Here is an 18,914-nt window from a genome sequence, read left to right as displayed (position 1 = left end):
CTTTTTTTAAAAAGAAAAAGCCATGACAGCTTTCTAGAATGTTTAACTTGTACCGTTAGGTTTTACTGGATAAAAGAACTTGCAATAACTTGTTAATCTTTTGATTCAAAGATGAGAATTCTGACTGCAATATATTCTATATAAAAATTAAGGACGAAAATAAACACACAACGTTGGGCTCCTTCCTTCGTCTCTCACAGCTGCATTCTAAGAACCCCCAGAGCAGTGCTTCTCAATTATGTAGATTTCTGGGGCGGGGACAACTTGAGTGAAATATATTGTACTTGTATTTCTTTTACAATATAAGTAAAAGAAATACAATATAAAAATACAAAAGTATGCTGCGTTCAGAAGGCAAGATCCTGTGCATGATCTGCACATCATCGTGGGGGCACAGTTGTTTAGCATTATCTCATGAAGAGTGGGGCATACAAGACATGGGCACAGTACATGGTGTGGTTAAGGGTGCTGTTCATTTCCATTAAATTTGATGTCAAATGTACTCCGTGCTATTGCCATTCATCCTCAGTTCAAGGCAGGTTTATTTTAGCGCGCAAATGCACACACACACCAAGTGCAGTTGGAGAAATGGGGAGAAAACTAGACTTGCCATTCCGGCTTCTGATTTTATCCCAGAATGACCCTATTTCCCCTGCCAGTGTTGCAGCTGAGCTCGGGGAGAAGGATGACCCAGCTCGTCCTGATGCGGCGGCAAGGGAGCATCTTGTTGCCTCTCCATGGCCTCCTCATATTATTATTATTTACTGAATTTATATACCGCCCTATACCCAGTGGTCTCAGGGCGGTTCACAGTTCCTGGAGAGCGAGTCAGGAGGAGAGGCTTCGCTTCCACCACGCAGGCCCAGCTCTTTGTGATGAACTGACTCTGAGAAGCAGGCAAAAGGAAAGGGCTACCCAAGTGGAAGAAAGATTTGTCCTCCTACTAGGAAATGCTCTTTGGGATGGGATATCGGGCCAGTCAGGACCTGGAACTCTACAAAGCAGCAGGTTAGAATATGTGCAATTTAAACTACACTGGGATTGTAAATCTGGATATGAAAGTTGTGTGCTTTTTTTAAAAAGACCAGTTTTATGGAATAAAATCTCACCAAGGTCCTGAACCCCAACCCAGCTATCTTGAACCATTAAAAAGAGTGCAGGAGAAGGTGGTTTAATAAGGCATTTATTTTAATCATGTGTTTGGAAAAGGACAGTGTTGTACCCAAAGCAGACACAGAAACAACAGGTGATACTTAAGTGCATTTTACTCTCGTTAAAAAAAAAAAAAATCTGTCACAGGTGTTTGGCAAATAAAGACAAAAATGGGATAAACTGCTATTGAAATCAACAACATAAGCAAGAGTTGAGAAGCACCATATTATTATTGAGAAGAATGTCAGACATGCAGTACATGTAAAAAAGCCATGGAGCTAATATTTTTGGTTTTTATAGAAGCCCAGATGTTTTTCTTATATCTTATCTAATCTATCTATCTATCTATCTATCTATCTATCTATCTATCTATCTAACATGTATGTATGCATGTATGTATATATAATATATACATATTCAAATTAAATACAAAACCATTTAGTTTTTAATGAAAGTAATTTTGTGAATGGGAACATAACAATCACAACACTCACACTTGCTAACACTACAGAAAGTGGCAAAGAATTATGAATGTTCTTTTGCAATCTTGGAAGGAGGAGGAAGCTGGTCCCGAATGAGGCGAGCTTTGAACTGGGAACACTGAATGTCAAGCATGCCTTAAAAAACCAAAACCCACAACAATTCCTGATTCATCAAACAAAAGATGTGAAATCCCAATTACTGGCAAAGATTAGTCCAGTTTAATGGGGTCTTTATTGGGGATCTCACTCGAAAGGGTGCACTTGAGCCACGTTTATAAACACTGAGGAAGGCAGGGATCTAAAGAAATAAATAATTTTAAAAATACATCTAGCATAGATTTTCATTTTTACAGCAGACTTTTCTTTTCTTTACAAAAGAGATGAAGACCTCTTATCATTCATATACAGCCTCAAATATAGAAGTCACTATTTTATACTTACATATTTGCAATGTTCAGATACTACACAAATCTCTTCACACCCTGAAATGTTGTATCAGTAAGTTACTGTGCAAGCAGGGGAAGAGAAACGTGAAATGTTAAAAAGGAAGACATGATTCCTCTCCCCACCACACACACCAACACACAGAAATTTCACTAGCTTTGCTCATTAGAAATTAAGACAAGCCCTTTTGCCGCCTTTTTTTTTTTTTTAAGGGCAGGAATTAAACTGAATTAATAAACACTCAAGAGTTTGATTTTCAAGTCATCCATAAGTCAATTATGCTGTTAAGCCCAGTGTACAAAAAACAGCAGATCCAAGGGACGGGACTCTCTGATGTATCTGGCAAACACAGGCTCCAGCCTAAGAAAACTTGCACCCCTATATATTTAGTTGTGTTTGAGGTGCCACGAAACAATGTTATTGTTCCTGGACTGTTCCAATTTAGGTGGCAGGTGAGTGCTCTGCCAGATAAAAAACAGAATGCTTCCAGGCAGGCAGGGAGGTGGCAGCGAACGGGATTTTCACCTAGGCAGCTCCCTAATATTCCAGCTTTCTATGTACCTACAAGCCTGCTGCCTGAAGCAGTCCAGTCCAGAAGAGATTTAGCACATGACCTGTTTGCTGCTGTCCCCCAGGGAAAACTGCTCTTTAGAGCTCAGTCGGAGCAATTGGCAATTTTGGTCTTCTCCAGATTGATGTTTGCTCCAATTTAGCATCGGGTTTTCCCTGGGAAAGCAGCAGGGCAAGGGGGTAAACTGTTCAGACCCATGACTAGAAAGGGCTGGGAGAGTGGGAAACATCTTAGATCCATGCTCTCTAGGTATGGGACACAAGCCCTGGGTGAAAGAAGTTCATATGGATGTTACTAAGAACAGGAATTGTTGGTCAAACGTGTGCTTTTGATCACAGGGGCTAAAAAAGCAAGCAAGAAAAGGCTCAGTTGCTTTGAAATAGCAGCGCTCAAGTCGTGCTACAGGTTGTTATGTAGAAATTATGTTTCTTTAAAAAGGGAGGGCTCCTCATAAAAGCTGAGTTTTAATATTAGAGCTGCAAGGTTAAATTATTTACCTGCTCAATGAAATAATGTTTTGTTTGACTAAGAAGATACCCCCAATATTTTTAATACAAGTAGTTAAAATTGCACATTGAAAGCATAGTAATAACAGAATTCCTTCTCTTAAGAAATTAGGAATGTCTCGTCTAAACTGATGCCTGGTGCACACATGCATGATTAATTAAAAATAAAGCTTTTTTGATAGATAGAATCATGGAAAGGACCCTACAAATCATCTAGCCCAACCCCCTGCAATGCAGGAAAATGCACCCATATAGGTATCAAACCCATTACCTTGGCATTATCAGCAACACACTTTTTTAAAATCTGCAAATTGACTGATTTAATTAAGAACCAATGAACTAAAACTCATGATTAAACCAACCAAGACAGATGACAGACGTAGTTTTTATTGATTAAATGGCCAGCATCCACCACCACTTGACAACATTTTCCAATCACACAAGAAAGCTTTTGAAATCAAGTGTCAACCAGGGTGTGATGGGTGCATGGGGGTAACAGAGGGGTAAACTCTTGTAGTTTTAAGTCAGCCATGACAATAATAAAAAATCGGGTATATGGATAACGTAGCCCCATGTAACTCCAATGGCTGATTTCTTTAAAGTACAGTTCAGTGCCATGAATAATTTACATAAATTAGGCTATAACATTACAGCAGATTCTGAGAAATTCTTTACTCTTGACTTATTTTGCACACTACTGGGAGAGCATGGCAGTGCTCATGGCAAATGGCATTACATTCACACTGAAAGAGCTAGGTTTTATATACATTTATTTCTAGAAGGAAGGGCTTTTCAGAACTGGGGGGCGAAGTTGAATGGGCTGTGGATTTATGCCCAAGTGCACTCTGAAATCTTTCAATCCATATGTACACAAAATACTAGCGTGAATGTCTTCTTTCTGTTCATACAATGTTCATACAAGGATGGGCAAAGCACCTGTTTCTGTAATACAAAAAAAGCCCGGTGGCTGCCTTCTGACAGGGCCTTATTTTAAGCGTGACATTGCTAAGTGCACACAAACATTAACGTTCTCAGGCAGTCCGAGAATTCTTTGCAACTTCTGTTAAAGATGTATCTACTGAACAGCAGCAGCAGCAGCAGTTCAGTTAGCTGTTCTCCTTGCCAAAGGTATATGTGTTAACCCTTGGTCCTGTCCCACTGATGGCTGCAATTGCCTTTCATTTTAAATTAAAGCAACATTTATGCATAAATGCGTAAGTTCCCCCTTCCCCTAATTTACAAATGTTTGAAGAACAGTAGCAAAACAAAAACAATTCCCCCCTGACTCAGTAGCAAGACTGTTCCAGGGCTTGGGTGTATCCGTGACAGCTCTGGTGCTAGCCAATAGGTAACCAACACTGGCCTTTCCTTGTTCCAACTGAACAAGGAAAACCTGCTGGACGATAGCCCTATTCAGGCATTAGTTCTCTCTGTGCATAAAGAAACAAGTGACTCAGTGCATGCTGCCAAACTGTACCCCTTCCAAAGCATCACAATTACCGTGTTTAGAGCACTCCACAAGCAAAATCTGCAGCGGGGAGCCTCCTCTACCAATCATTTTCAGCATTTAGATCCCTGGTTATATGCTGGAGTGGGACGGCACATGACAGCAAGCTCCCACTCACATTTGTTTATGCATTCAGTAAAAACGGTGCCCAGTAAGGTGTGTGTGTTTCCTGTAAGACAGAAAAATGTACAACTGTTTTCACCCTATGTATGACAAGGAATATCACGCGTACTTTCAGACTTTTAAGCACACACACAAAACTGGCACTGGAAACTAAAATCTGGAAGCACCTCAAATATGGGTTCAAGAGTTTTGATGCTCCTGTGGCCCATAGATGAAAAGTTCATTTTATACTGATGTAGCTTTATTTTTTAATAACATTTGCTAATTGCTCTGCAATTTGGAACAGCACACCCTTACTTCCCCAGCACTTGTGTGAATTAGTTGCATTCCTTACTCATGCCATATGGAAAGACTGATGCAGAGAAGCCTGAGGAATTCATTTTCTGCGGAATCCACTGCAAACTGGTTATCCTTTGGAGTTTGCATTTCTCCAGATTTTGAGATAAGAGATCTCAGCTCAAAAAAAAAAAAATATGGAAATGCTTTTTTTAAAAAAAGTGTATTTTAGTATTATGTAAGTTTAGAAATGCACACACACACTGATGTAAAAGACATGTTCAAATATGTATTTTGTGATAAAATACATATTTAAAAATAAATCTTGTGTGGTTTAAAACAAAAATCATTGATTCATGCGGACACGGGAACAGGCTTATGAATGAACATGTGTGAAATTGACACAGACCAGAGTTGGACTGATCCACCATCCGTAGTTTGACCCAAGATACTGACAGGCAAATGTCATACTAACAGAACTACAACTTACTTGCTGATCAAGCCAGTTGTTAATACCATCTTGTTACAGAATATTTGTAGGATATGAAACTTCAATAAACTTCAGTTATAGCCATGGGAGGAAAGAGGCTGGTCACCTATTTGGCTACGAAACTTAAATTAGGTTCTATTGGTAGTCAAGATTTGGACTGCATTTTTGTGTTAAAACTTCAAAGAAATTACAAAATTTATTAAATAATCATTTTTAAACAAATATTAAAATGCACAATTATATTTCAGTAGTTTATTTTGGAGAAATGAAGCAGTGCAAAATAGGCCAACCACAATTTAGAAGGCAGCCGCGAAAATAATTCCTTGCTTATTATTAAATCTAGCAAACAGCATAAATACACTGTAATTGGATCCAATACTCAGATTCATGTAAACATTGTTAGTTTTTAAATGTTTCCCCATTCCTAAACCAGACCGAACAGACTCTTCTTCTAGCTTGCTCACCCCTTAACTCAAATTTAATATTGCCACTTCAATTTTTTTAAAAAGGTGTGTGTGTGGGGGGGGGGGAGAGTAATAATTAAAAACGCTCCATAAGCCAGTGATGCCACAGCACCACAATATATATCATGGTTGACTGCTTGCTCCCTGAGGACATCTCTGGCAAGAAGCCATGACTCTTCCTGCTGCTCACAGCCCATAATGGTAAGTAAAGCAAAGTTTGTGACAGTACATCACATTGCTGGTTTCCTGACTCATGTCAACGGCAGCCAATGAGGTGGCACAGGGTTTGCAACACTCAAACCCTGATAACATCACAAACCTTGTATTACTGAACATTACAGGCAGAGAAGGAGGGGGAGAATCAGTTGCTTTCAGTGATGCTTCTCACCAAGAATAAAAGGGCTTTAGAGAAATACGTTCTGTTTGCATTCATTTATTTTTTTTACATCACAAACTTTGAAAAGGCTTCCTGCAACAGGAAGAAAATCCACGTTTGACCTACTTTTCACTCCCGCCCCAAATGCATGTTTTAAAAAAATGCACAGGCAAATCCGTACAATTTGTTTTGATGCCTCCACAACGGCTGACATGGGAGGAAGATAATTATTTAGGATTGCTGTGGCCTAAATTTCGTACGGAAAGCGCTAGCGGTCTCTCGTGGAAAATAGTTTACCAAGGATAGCCTCTTTCAGAGGGTGTGGGGTGGCTAATTAAGTTTATTACTTTCTTGTGGCGTTCTATAACGGAGTTTATAAATGAAACACAAACATATAAGTAAAGTTAGCATTCTCTCCCCAACCCACCCCCTGCTGCCCTCTAATACCAGCACTTATAAACCTTTCTCCAAAAAACACACCCCTATGGTTGGGCAGGGTGAACACTTGTCAAGTCTCCAAAATGTGTGTGGTCATTCTCCCACTCTGGTTCTTCCCATGCCCCAAAATTCATCAATTGCTCCCCGTTTCTCTTTCTTTATTGCATATCCAAACATTCTTGGGACCAATGGGTGGGGTCCTTAAGGCCAGTTCATATTCTTTTAGCGTTAACAGTACATCAAAGCAACGTGTGATGTGTGAAGTGGCTGGCAGACATGCATGATGGACATGCTCCGTTCCCCTGAAAACCATGTGTGCTGGGAGAGAAAACACATGTACAGCCTGGGCCACAGGCTGGCTTGCATGCACACATATCCTCTTACCATGCACTCACCATGTGTGAACTGGCCTAGGGAGCTACAATCCATGTAAATGCTCACTCGCTCCACCAGTATCTAAGCCCAATATAAGACCTTACTAGCGTTTCCTTAATTAAACGACTTAGTGATTGTTTCAAAAAGGAAGAAGCCCACAATCTCACCAACAATGCCATCTCAACATCCTGGCCAGCTCCATTAATTTTGGTTTAAGATTCGGAACTGGACAAATGCGGACAAAATTCCTGGCAGGAGAATTGAAAGGAATTGTGTGCTGAAAGAGTTTAAGGTGCACTTTTGCTTTGCAACCAGGTCCTAAGGTATAAGCAGGCTGTGAAATAAGTTATAGATTCAATAACATTGCCCTAATGACACTATTCTGGTGACAACGAGAGGAGGTGGGGAGAGAAAGAGAGAGACAGCCAAACACAAAGAGTGATTGGGATGGGTGGGTAGTGTAATGAAAGTTGCCACCCATTGGGTTTTTTTGTACAAAGTTCTGCCTGTTGAGTAAAATGAATGATGGGGAGTAGTGGTCACAAAACTAGTTGACCCTTTGCAGTCTCAGGATCAGCAAAGCAGCAAGAAAATTTAAAAAGGCCTGGTTGAAAAGGATTGTCCCGGATTACTCCTGTGCCAAATACAGCAACATTCATATACGCCAAAGGAACAAATGGCAGTGTTGGGTCGACCTACGCCAATAAGAAATGTACTGGGAAAACAGACTGTTCACACTTGCCAAGTACGTAATTTTCTTATGAGAAAAGGGGGAACATTTTGCAATTGGCCCTAACATTAGCGTCCACCAAACCAAAACTAATTCTGGGCATGTAGGTTGTGCCCTAGTCCTGAATCCTTTAAAAGCACCCATAGACATTCGTGCTTAACTCTTTGGACTGGTCTGGGAAGGAGTCACGAAGAAGAACTGGCATGTGCAAATTTTCAAATACAATCCTTATCGATTCTGTGAAGTTCATCCTTGAAATTCTGGTCATTAATAATCACAAAGAGGAAAGGAGTGGGGGGGACAGAGACCCCACCCTCCAACATTAAGATCTAGTGTTTAAGACAGACAGACAGACACACACACACACACACACACGTACGTATGTGTAAACTCACTACAAATCTACAATAGGAATCTGATGAAGTGGACCCAGATCACTAATTTTGTTTTTCATTTCCAAAATCACGCTGAACCGAGAGAGATTTGTTTCGTTTCGTAGTTGCATTACCAACCATCCTGCTCTGATCCTGGGGCCTATAGAGTTTTTTCTTAGTCCATGGCACTGATTGGGTTATTGAGAGGAAGCTTTCGTTGCCAATGTAGCAACGCAGTGTTGCTGGAAGCTAGGAGACACTGCGGAGTTGCAGCCTAGTCTCTGGTGCTGAAGCTTCACGGAGCTGTTGGTCTCACTCTCCACAATCCAGGAGTCTTTGCCCGCCAGGCTCCGGCAGCCCATGCTAGCACAGCATGTCCGCTCTCCCGCTAGGCTGTTGCTCTGCTCTGTCAGGTGCTTGCTGCGACTTAGCTGCGACACCTCCGGAGACTGCCCCTGCAGGACAGTAGCTATGTGATTCAGGAGGTCTGTGAAGAACTCCGAGACACCCTCATAACCTGAAAAGGGAATGGGAAAGAGGAACAGTCAGGCATGGATGTCTTCCTATTAGACTAGCTCTTTCTGTAAGTTCTCCCCATTCTTCTTCTCACCCTGTATCAGGGACTGGACAGAGGAGGAATGGTGGAGACCACCTCCCCGTCCTCCTGAACCTTCCAGAGAAGAGGAAGACAGTATAGATTCACAACAGTGGTTTGATGAAGGTCACGGCTCAGGGGCAGATGAAGAGCAGAGAAGGGCAATAATGGGAGAGAAGGAGGGGGGGAAGCAGACGCGGAGCAGCTGGCTGACACATTATCACTAGAAAGCCTTCCAGACCCCCCTTCTCCCAGAACCCGGCGAGCATTGAAAGTAGGTGAGCAAAGCGCTCATAGGCAAATGGCCTTAAGCGGCCACTGTAAGGTGGGTGGTGCTGTTGACAATTGAGGAGAGGGGGAGTTTACTCGGAGCAACGCCATTACTACAAGAGGCTACATTTCTAAGCCTCTCTCTGTGAATACTGAATAAAAGTCCTTGGTAAAAGCTTCCGTGTCTTTCTATTCCTGGCAGCCTACCGTGTGTGTGTGTGTGTGTGTGTGTGTGTGTGTGTGTGTGTGTCAGATTCCCTGATGCTTGACACCCTGCAATACACAGGGACAACAGCTTAAGAAGTGATTATTTATGGGGGAGGCTTCTGGTTCTGCTCTGCCTTAATGGAGGCAGTCCCCAAGGCAGTGGGAGATCATAGGCGAAGGAAAAACAAGGATGCTTGAGGGCAAATGATCCTTGTAAATTCCCCCCCAGGGACCGGGGGGGGGGGAGGACTTCACTCGCAGTTCATCTTGGTACCTGGCTCTTATTCTGGCATGGAACACAGAATTTTGGAACACAGAAATAAAGAAAATCATCAAATCTAGTATGCAGGGGGCCACTTTAACTAAATTATATATAATTCGGTACTTGAATGATTGGTATTAATAACTGTATTATAAATTCAGTTACAGATAGGTAGCCGTGTTGGTCTGCCATGGTCAAAACAAAATAAAAAAATTCCTTCCAGTAGCACCTGGTATCTGAAGAAGTGTGCATGCACACGAAAGCTCATACCTAGAACTAACTCAGTTGGTCTTTAAGGTGCTACTGGAAGGAATTGTATTATAAATTGGTACTGTTATAATGAGGCTATTATTGGACTGCAATTGAAAACTAATAAAATCCCCCCCTTTTAAAAGGGGGATCATTTTTTGTGGGAATGTAACAGTCGAATTCTAAGCTATACTCCTAAAAACATACAGCGGAGGACTATCACTTGGGTTTGCATGCTCAGGTGGTTTTGTTCTCAATAGTGCTGTCCTTAAATTACAACCCTTAATTCACCTCATGATTCCTTTACTCGCCAAAGAGGTCACTGCATGAGAGGGCAAGAGAGTTAACCTAAGGCTCTTGGACCAGTTTTTTACCCCCTTTGGTGAAACCATACTATGCAGGCTATTGTTAGGAATATTGAGGAGGGCAGACAGTGCTCAAGATCCATTCCTAACCATGATGCACCCAGAACAACCCAAGCCAAAAGGTCCATGGTGGGACCATGATTATTTTCCCTGCCAGTGTGAGCAAAGGTAATCCACTCATTTACTAGGAACTGGCATTTGCAACTATTTTCCTGGGCCAGATCTTGTTCCCTTTCCCTTTCTGTGTTGTGAGAGAAGATGAAGCAGGGGACTAATTAGTAAGAGGAAGTGTTATGTTGTTTGTGAGAAGTCCAATCAGTACATTTGAACATTGACTACCATCTCACCCTTCCTACCAAGATGGCTTTGTGTTTTCTGAGTTTGAGGAGCATAGGTGCTTCTCTTGCATGGCTCAAGGGTTTAGTTCTATAGAACTTCCCTCCAGAAGCATGGGAGGAGAAATCAGTTACCTAGGTTAGTTGTCCCTTAACCCATTCCTGATACATTCACACATGGAACTGAACCAAAGTATTCCTACATCCTTTTCCATTCTCTCAATGGAAGTTCCTGATGAAATGGGGATTCTAATTCACATATCAAATCTTTCTTTCTTTCTTTCTTTCTTTCTTTCTTTCTTTCTTTCTTTCTTTCTTTCTTTCTTTCTTTCTTGTATCATTCAGACCTCCTACCAAGTGATGGAGGAGCATTTAACTAGGTCTGCAATTTTAAGCAATCTTTCCTACCTTTCAGAGCAAATATATAATTATTCTTTGGATCTCGCAGTTTTCTGAAATCTGTATATGGTTCTCAGCTTATAAAACATCCTAACAGGCACTTTTAAGGATAGAATACATTTGAAAACGAGTACAAGGAGATAAATAGTATGCAGTATGGATTTTCATACAGATTACAACGTGACTGGAGGAGGGGAGAGCAGTAAAGTGTCTTTAGAGCACTTTAAGCACTAAAACATCTTAGCTGGAACAGCCCCCAAGTGTCTGATTGTGGAAGGAAGGGCAAAAAGCACATTTCCTCTCTAGAGGTGATGACATCGAGTGCCATAAAGCAAAGCAAACCCACCATGTTCCTAACTGCAATATTTTAAAGTGAAATTCTTTTCCAGAGAATGATAAATCCTCATGACAGAATAAAGCAAACATGGGATAAAGTAGGGGAAACCTGGATATTTTTAGGTGCTATACTTAGCAAGAAATGTTAATCTAAATACAGGAAACATATCCTGAAATTGGTTTTTGTTGTGGTTAAGAGATTTCAATTCATAACACCAATTTCTCATTATCAATGAAACTCCGGTTTCTAGTTTACCACTGTCCAGGTTTTCCCTCTCAACCTCCCGCCATCATAGTAGGAACATTGCAGGGAAGGTGAGTGCTGCTCCACTGTTTCCTGCAAAATCACAAAATGCATGGACATTACACGCAAGTATAAGCATGACTGGGGAAGCTGATTGGGTCACTTTCCAGAAACGTATACGCTGGTGTTAAAGAAGTATCTGTACTCAAATGTGATGTCCAACAAAGTCGTCCTGTTCACAAAAGGACTTCTGTTGCGCAACAAAACTTCCCCTCCCTCTCCTCTCGTGCATCCTCCAAATCTGTTCTGGTCCCCCCCCCCCCAACATGAGGAACGGTTAAGGGAGCTGGGCATGTTTAGCCTGGAGAAGAGGAGGTTAAGGGGTGATATGATAGCCATGTTCAAATATATAAAAGGATGTCACATAGAGGAGGGAGAAAGGTTGTTTTCTGCTGCTCCAGAGAAGCGGACACGGAGCAATGGTTCCAAACTACAAGAAAGAAGATTCCACCTAAACATTAGGAAGAACTTCCTGACAGTAAGAGCTGTTAGACAGTGGAATTTGCTGCCAAGGAGTGTGGTGGAGTCTCCTTCTTTGGAGGTCTTTAAGCAGAGGCTTGACAACCATATGTCAGGAGTGCTCTGATGGTGTTTCCTGCTTGGCAGGGGGTTGGACTCGATGGCCCTTGTGGTCTCTTCCAACTCTATGATTCTATGATTCTATGAACACGTCACAGCAGATTTGGGGTGGAGAGAGGAGAGGAAAGGCAAGTGCCCTTGTGCAGCGGACGTCCTTGGGCGAATGAGACCCCTGCAATGGGCACAACCCATTATATATTTGCTGCAGAAGGTGGTAGTGAAATCACCAGTATTTTCCACATCCATCGTAACGTTTGCGGATGCTCTCATATGCGTTGTAGCAGCCCGCTCTTACCTGGGAATGCATTTATATCGATGACAGCATGCTGACCAGTCTGGTTGTTAATGATGATGTCAATCCCAAAGAGAGAAACACCCAGGGCTTGCCTCAATGTCTTCGAGATTGCCTGAATGACGTCATCATTTGGCCTCTCAAACACACCTTCTATTTTATCTAGCTATAAAGGAGAGAGAGAAAGAGAGAGAAAGTTTAAAAACTGGAGTGTGTGTTTTGTCTCCAAGACAGTTTCCTATTTTACTGCTGGCAGATTTTTTTATTTTTTAATCACTGATTAGTGACAGCCATGGAAGAGTGTCTTGTGTTTTTTTAAATACTCTATGGTAATTGCATTATATATTGCTCTCAGTTATAAGACTTTAGAAGAGGGAGGTTATCTGATGCTCATAGGATGACCTCAAAGCCACGCACTCATGGAAAAGTTACGATGGACTTAGTTACTCATGTAACTTTTCTAAAGGTTCAGGTGTAGTGCTTTAAGTGGTAAACATCCACCTGGGCCATTAGCACTTCAAGGGAAAGCAACAACTACTAATACACCCTTATTTTAAATGACTTCTGAGTACTAGATCAACCAACAAGCTGTATGCAACAGATTTCTTCTCTCCTCCCTCCTACAAATTATTGTATGCCCTAAAAGTCTGCCCCCAAATCCCTGAAGAAGATTTTGAGGAGCTGCTGGGGCAAGGAGAGGAAGGTAAAGTACTGAGCAAGCAATGTCTGTCTTTTTGCACCATGGCAGCAGGGTGCTAGAACGGAAGCAGGCAGCACAGTGGCGGCAAATCAGGCGGCACATCTCACTTCACCGCTAGTGGCTAAATGGAACATGCCACATGGCTGCTGAATAGAGTAATGATAGACACCAAGTTGCACTCCAGATGTTGTTGGCCTCCAACTCTCAGCAGGCTCAGCCAGGACAGCAATGGTCAGGGAGGCTGGGAGTCGTAGCCAAGTGAAACCACACTGGCTAGCCTTACAACTGGAGTTTAGGGCAGTGGGACCAACTAATTCACTCTTTTGTCCCATTTCCTACTGCGCAGCCAGTGCAAGCCACATTTAGGACACGAAAGTGACTAATCAAGAAAGGGTCTTACGGACTAGGAGAAAAACACAAATACAGAGGAACCTCAGTTTTCGAGCATCTCAGAAGCTGAATGATTCAGAACCCGAACGCCAAAAACCCAGAAGTGAATGCTTCTGTTTTCAAACGCGCCTCGGAAGTTGAATGGCTTCTAAGGCGCATTTCTCCATTCTCAATGGAATTGGCTGACTGCCCATTGCGCCTCAGTTGTCGAAGGTTTCGGAAGTCAAATGGTCTTCCAGAACGGATTACGTTTGACAACCGAGGTTCCGCTGCACATTTATCCTCCCATAAGTGACTGCAGAGGGAGTGGACCTTAAACTTCTCAGAGCTGAGGTGCACTGCTCAAATTGCTCCACTGTTTACTGTTTCCTTTTTATTAATTCAAAAGGACTGCATTATTACATCAAGTGTCAGGAAAACACTTTGTTGCACTGTAACCCATTCTCCATTAACCCCTTCAGTCCACTTCTCAGGAGTGCTGTGGGGAATTACTACATGTTCAGCACACTGATGGGGGGGGGGGGAGGGCAACCACAGTGCATGCAACACACGCAGAAAACCCCAATCCAAGGCATTTCCATTTAGTTATAAAAAGGAAGAAGAATAACTATCAGGTGCTGAAAGGCCTTTGCCCAAGACTCTGGCGGCCACTGCCAGTTACAGCAAACAACAGTCTGACTTGGTATAAAGTAAGTTTCCTACATTTCTGTGACATAAAAGGTGCAATTAAAACATTTCAAGAGGCTTTCTTAGATGATTTTGATTTGCAGCTTTGCTGTAGCAGAAACCATTCCTAGAATGAACCAGGAAAGAATGGCTTTGGAATGGAGAGATTGTTGCAAAAAGGGGCCTTGAGATCTGTTTTGTTGCTTGAGTCACTGTATTCAGAAATAGGCCTTGTTATACTTACTGCTGTTAGGACTGAAGAGGATTCTGGCTTTGATACGTTGTGGCTGTTGAAAAATATCGATTCTCTATCTGCAGCGTGTAATAGTAAGAAAAGCATACATGTTAAAAAAGAACTCTGGAGCTGGTGATTTATAGGTGATTACTGTGCTGCATGGGACACGGGTGGCGCTGTGGGTTAAACCACAGAGCCTAGCACTTGCCAATCAGAAGGCTGGCGGTTCGAATCCCCGCAACAGGGTGAGCTCCCGTTGCTCGGTCCCTGCTCCTGCCCACCTAGCAGTTCGAAAGCACATCAAAGTGCAAGTAGATAAATAGGTACCGCTCCGGCGGGAAGGTAAACGGCGTTTCCGTGCGCTGCTCTGGTTTGCCAGAAGCGGCTTAGTCATGCTGGCCACATGACCCGGAAGCTGTACGCCAGCTCCCTCGGCCAATAAAGCGAGATGAGCGCTGCAACCCCAGAGTGGGTCATGACTGGACCTAATGGTCAGGGGTCCCTTTACCTTTTTACTGTGCTGTACAGGTAGAAGAAAACCCTCCCTTCTGCATTCAAATCATTATTCTTGGCTCCTTAAGGGATTTGAATAGATAAATGCAACACCAGGGGGCAGTGTAACCCAGGAACTCTATGTCTTTGCGATATTTGCAACTTGTTTAGAAGTCCTGGGACGATTTTACATCATCCCTTCATTTGCACCAATCCAGAACGAGCACTGCAATACTTCATCACAACATAATGGACAGGGAGGTGGTACATTTGCTGCAAAAGGGAGGGCACCGGAGCTTTTAATTAAATTGTTGTTGTATTTTTGAAAAGAAAAATATTGGGAGGAGGCAATAGAGATGTCACAAGCAGGTGCACGTGGCTCCTCACAACACTTGCAAAAGCAATGCGTGCACACACACACACAATATGATGGGCTGTGTGCTGGAAAAATGTGATACATTTCCAACCAAAGGCTTCCCCTCAAACAAAGACATCTGGATTCTGTGCAGATGTGAGAAAAAGCAGGCCATTTACTGCAAAACAACGACGACAAACATGATTATCCATCATGACCTAAAGCCCAGTTCTTGAGAAGGCAGGTTCAGAGGAATCCTCCCCTTTGGTCACCAAGATTTCTTTCCCGTTCAGGCTTGCACCAAAAGGGCCATTCTCAGAGGTTTACCTGAAATGCCTGCTGAAAAGTTCTTCACCGATGGTCTCTTCACCACAGTGTATGACTCTCCAACCACAAAGACTTTGTATAGGACGGCGTTGTGGTTGATGAAGCTTTGGATCACACACGGAGGCTGGATAGCTTTCAGGCCTTCCTGGTTGAATATGATGGCCATCTGAAAAATGGATAGGGGAAACCACATATTCTTACAAGGACTTGCAATTAAGCGTAATTAACGCACATTACATGGCGTACAGGATCACTGTACGTACCAGTGGCTCCCTGCAGCAGTAACACAGATGCGCACATAATCATTTTAAAGCCCTAAACGGCCTCGGTCCAGTATATCTGAAGAAGCATCTCCACCCCCATCGTTCTACCCGGACACTGAGGTCCAGCTCCAAGGGCCTTCTGGCAGTTCCCTCACTGCGAGAAGCCAAGTTACAGGGAACCAGGCAGAGGGCCTCCTTGGTAGTGGCACCCTCCCTGTGGAACGCCCTCCCACCAGATGTCAAAGAGAACAACAACTACCAGACTTTTAGAAGACATCTTGGCAGGGGGTTGGACTCGATGGCCCTTGTGATCTCTTCCAACTCTATGATTCTATGATTCTATGATCTGAAGGCAGCCCTGTTTAGGGAAGTTTTTAATGTTTTATGTATTACAGTATCTTAATATTATTAATATTATAGTATATTATTATTATTATTATTATTATTATTATTATTATTATTATTATTATTATAAGTCTGGAGAAGGTGTGGCTTCCACCTTGCACCTTGGGTGTGTTCGTCATGCAAATTGCCAAGTGGATGAAGAGCCCACTTTGGCTGCCTTTACATTTAGTATTCAGATGAGTCAATGCAGAAAAAAGCTTTCTGAATTATTTTATGCAATGTTTGGTTTTGGGGTGGGGGGTGGGAAGGAGACTGAAAGAAACCAAAGTTCCTAATCGGAGATCTCAGACAAGCAAAAATAACATTTTAAACCTTGAAGGAAGAAGCATGGACTGACAATAAAACCTTTCATTTTAGCAGTTTTGCATGACACAGCAATGAACCAATGGTCCGTATGCAGCTTTCTGGGCAGGGACTGTGCGACTTCTGTTGAGCTGCTGTTATGACCTCTTTTGTACTGAGCAGTTGGGGACTCTTTGCTGCCCCTGCCTATTCAAGCTGACAGCTAGCTTCTCACCTGCTGCGCTAACTTTAGAATCATGGAATCATAGAATCGTAGAGTTGCAAGGGACCCTGAGGAGCTGTACTTTAAAAGTATGAAGTATAATTTAACATGAAAACTCTTTGAAAGCAAACCAACAGCCAGCCCACTGCATCTCTGAAGTCGGTTCCACTGCTTTGCTGAAGATTTGGGTTCAGAATTTAATTAATGTCTTCTTAAGCTTTATTCCATACTTTTCCGTCAGGTAACCCAAGAGCAACAAAGAGCATGCTTTTATCAGTGTGTGCTGCATGTGGATAACATGGGGACCTAAAGAGGCATTCCTATCAGTTGCTGCACAGGTATGAAGCTCTCTTTTTACAATGCCTGCCTGTCAATGCAGAGGCTGAATACCTTCCAGGTAGCTAAAGGTAAAGGGCTGGCATTTAGTGGCTGGAATTGTTAAAAATGTCTCTGTACTAAATAGAATTAGGAACTCTCTAATGTTAATTTGGAGAAAAACACTTCAATAATAGTATTTCATTAACTGGGTATTAAGTGTTTATTAATTTGGCTTGCAGAATGAGAAAACAGTTAACTGTGATGCCCAGTATGAGTTATGAGACAATTAGCAATGACTTCTGAATTTTTTTTAAAAAAGAGAAGAACCTTCCCTACTTTTCCTTCAGATATATAAACAAAACTACCAACGGGGGCAGTTTCTCTCCTCCTTTTCTACTAGGACTCCCAACAAAGGCACTTTTTAATTTTTCATCAGGCAGAAGATGGGAGATAAATACTCACCTCATGCGAGTTGGTTCCATGGGCCACTCTTGTCTTACAGACTACATGAATGAAAAAGGAGAAATGCTAAAATGAATTCAAATTCTTCCATTTTCTGCAGAAGCTTTTCACCCTGTCATCTAAATAGGGTACAACATAACCAAAACACTCTTCACTGTGACTACCAGAGCCCTGCTGGGGGCAAGAGGGTCAGCACTGGTAACAGGCTGTGCTAGTACATTTTGGGGCCTAATGCAAAGGGATGGTTTTAACCTTTAAAGCACTAAGTGGACTGGGCCCAATTTTTTTGTTTGTCTGCCTGAAGCCTGCCCCAACCTGACCACATGTTAAGATCAGCTTTGTGGGCCCTCCTGGTGTGTCCACCCACATGGTTCATAAGATGAGTGGCCATGGGCAAAAGGGCTTTCTCTATGGTGGCCACCAGAGTTTTGGAATACTGTTCTCTCAATGCCACCAATATAATCAGGGACCCGAGTCTTTCACAATGACCCTGGAAAATCATTCCATACAATCTGGAAAGAATCAAACAATGGGAAAATCTGTTGCACCACACTGTGATGCTTGGTGAGAGCTTTCCTGCATACTATGTACACACAGTAAATCAAAGACACACACGTTAGTCTAGGGGTGGGGGAACGTTTTCCAGCCTAGGGGCCACATTCTATTCTGGACAATGTTCCGAGGGCCACAGCCAAGTACTGTTTTCAACCTTCTTTTCTGAGATGTGCTGATTATCAGAATACATTTCAGGGGATAATACTCTAGTTGCCTATTATTAGGTGAAATGCAAAGCCTGTTGACGTACTGAATGGGAATGCAATTCCATTGTTCTCTATTTGCTGCAACGTGTCACCTCCACAAGCACTTGTCAACTCCATAAATGGTGGAGAACAGATCCTTTCATCTGAAAAACAAGTGGGGAGGGAACAGAGACAGTAGATTGAAGCAGTCTGTCCGCATTTTTCAATTTGTGCCAGTACTGGCTTTCTAAGGAACAGTTTTGAACCCAATATTTACAACATTCTCTTCCCTTTCCCCTTATGCCTGAAATCTGGAGGAGCTCACTTCATGCATCTAGTCCATAAAACCTTATGACACAATAGATTTGTTAGTCTTTAAGGTACTGCAGAACAAAGTGGACTGCCCTGCACATCATGTCAGACTATAACGTTTAACTATGGGCAACGCAAATGCACAACATTTGTTCTTGGCTTACCATTTGTGGTTTGTTTTGAGGAATCAAACCACGAGCACAAGTTTGGACGACACAACAAGCCAAAAGCTAGCTGCTTGTT

At 42.4% G+C, this 18,914-nt stretch overlaps 1 protein-coding gene across 1 annotated transcript in view; it reads right to left on the bottom strand.

Moving 5' to 3' along the window:
• Positions 1-3,526: 3,526 nt before the first annotated feature.
• ITPK1 (inositol-tetrakisphosphate 1-kinase) overlaps positions 3,527-18,914 on the bottom strand; it is a 131,693-nt gene continuing 116,305 nt past the window's right edge. The window contains exons 5-10 of the mRNA XM_081864237.1: positions 18,425-18,523; positions 17,620-17,660; positions 15,667-15,832; positions 14,502-14,569; positions 12,505-12,667; positions 3,527-8,825 (exon numbers count right to left, since the gene is read on the bottom strand). Of these exons, the coding sequence (XP_081720363.1) occupies positions 8,506-8,825; positions 12,505-12,667; positions 14,502-14,569; positions 15,667-15,832; positions 17,620-17,660; positions 18,425-18,523 (857 nt within the window). The 3' untranslated portion in view covers positions 3,527-8,505. The remainder of the gene's footprint in view (positions 8,826-12,504; positions 12,668-14,501; positions 14,570-15,666; positions 15,833-17,619; positions 17,661-18,424; positions 18,524-18,914) is intronic.

Source organism: Podarcis erhardii (assembly GCF_964252035.2).
Source record: "Podarcis erhardii genome assembly, chromosome: 1".
NCBI lineage: Eukaryota > Metazoa > Chordata > Lepidosauria > Squamata > Lacertidae > Podarcis > Podarcis erhardii.
This window is presented reverse-complemented; position numbering and strand designations above follow the sequence as displayed.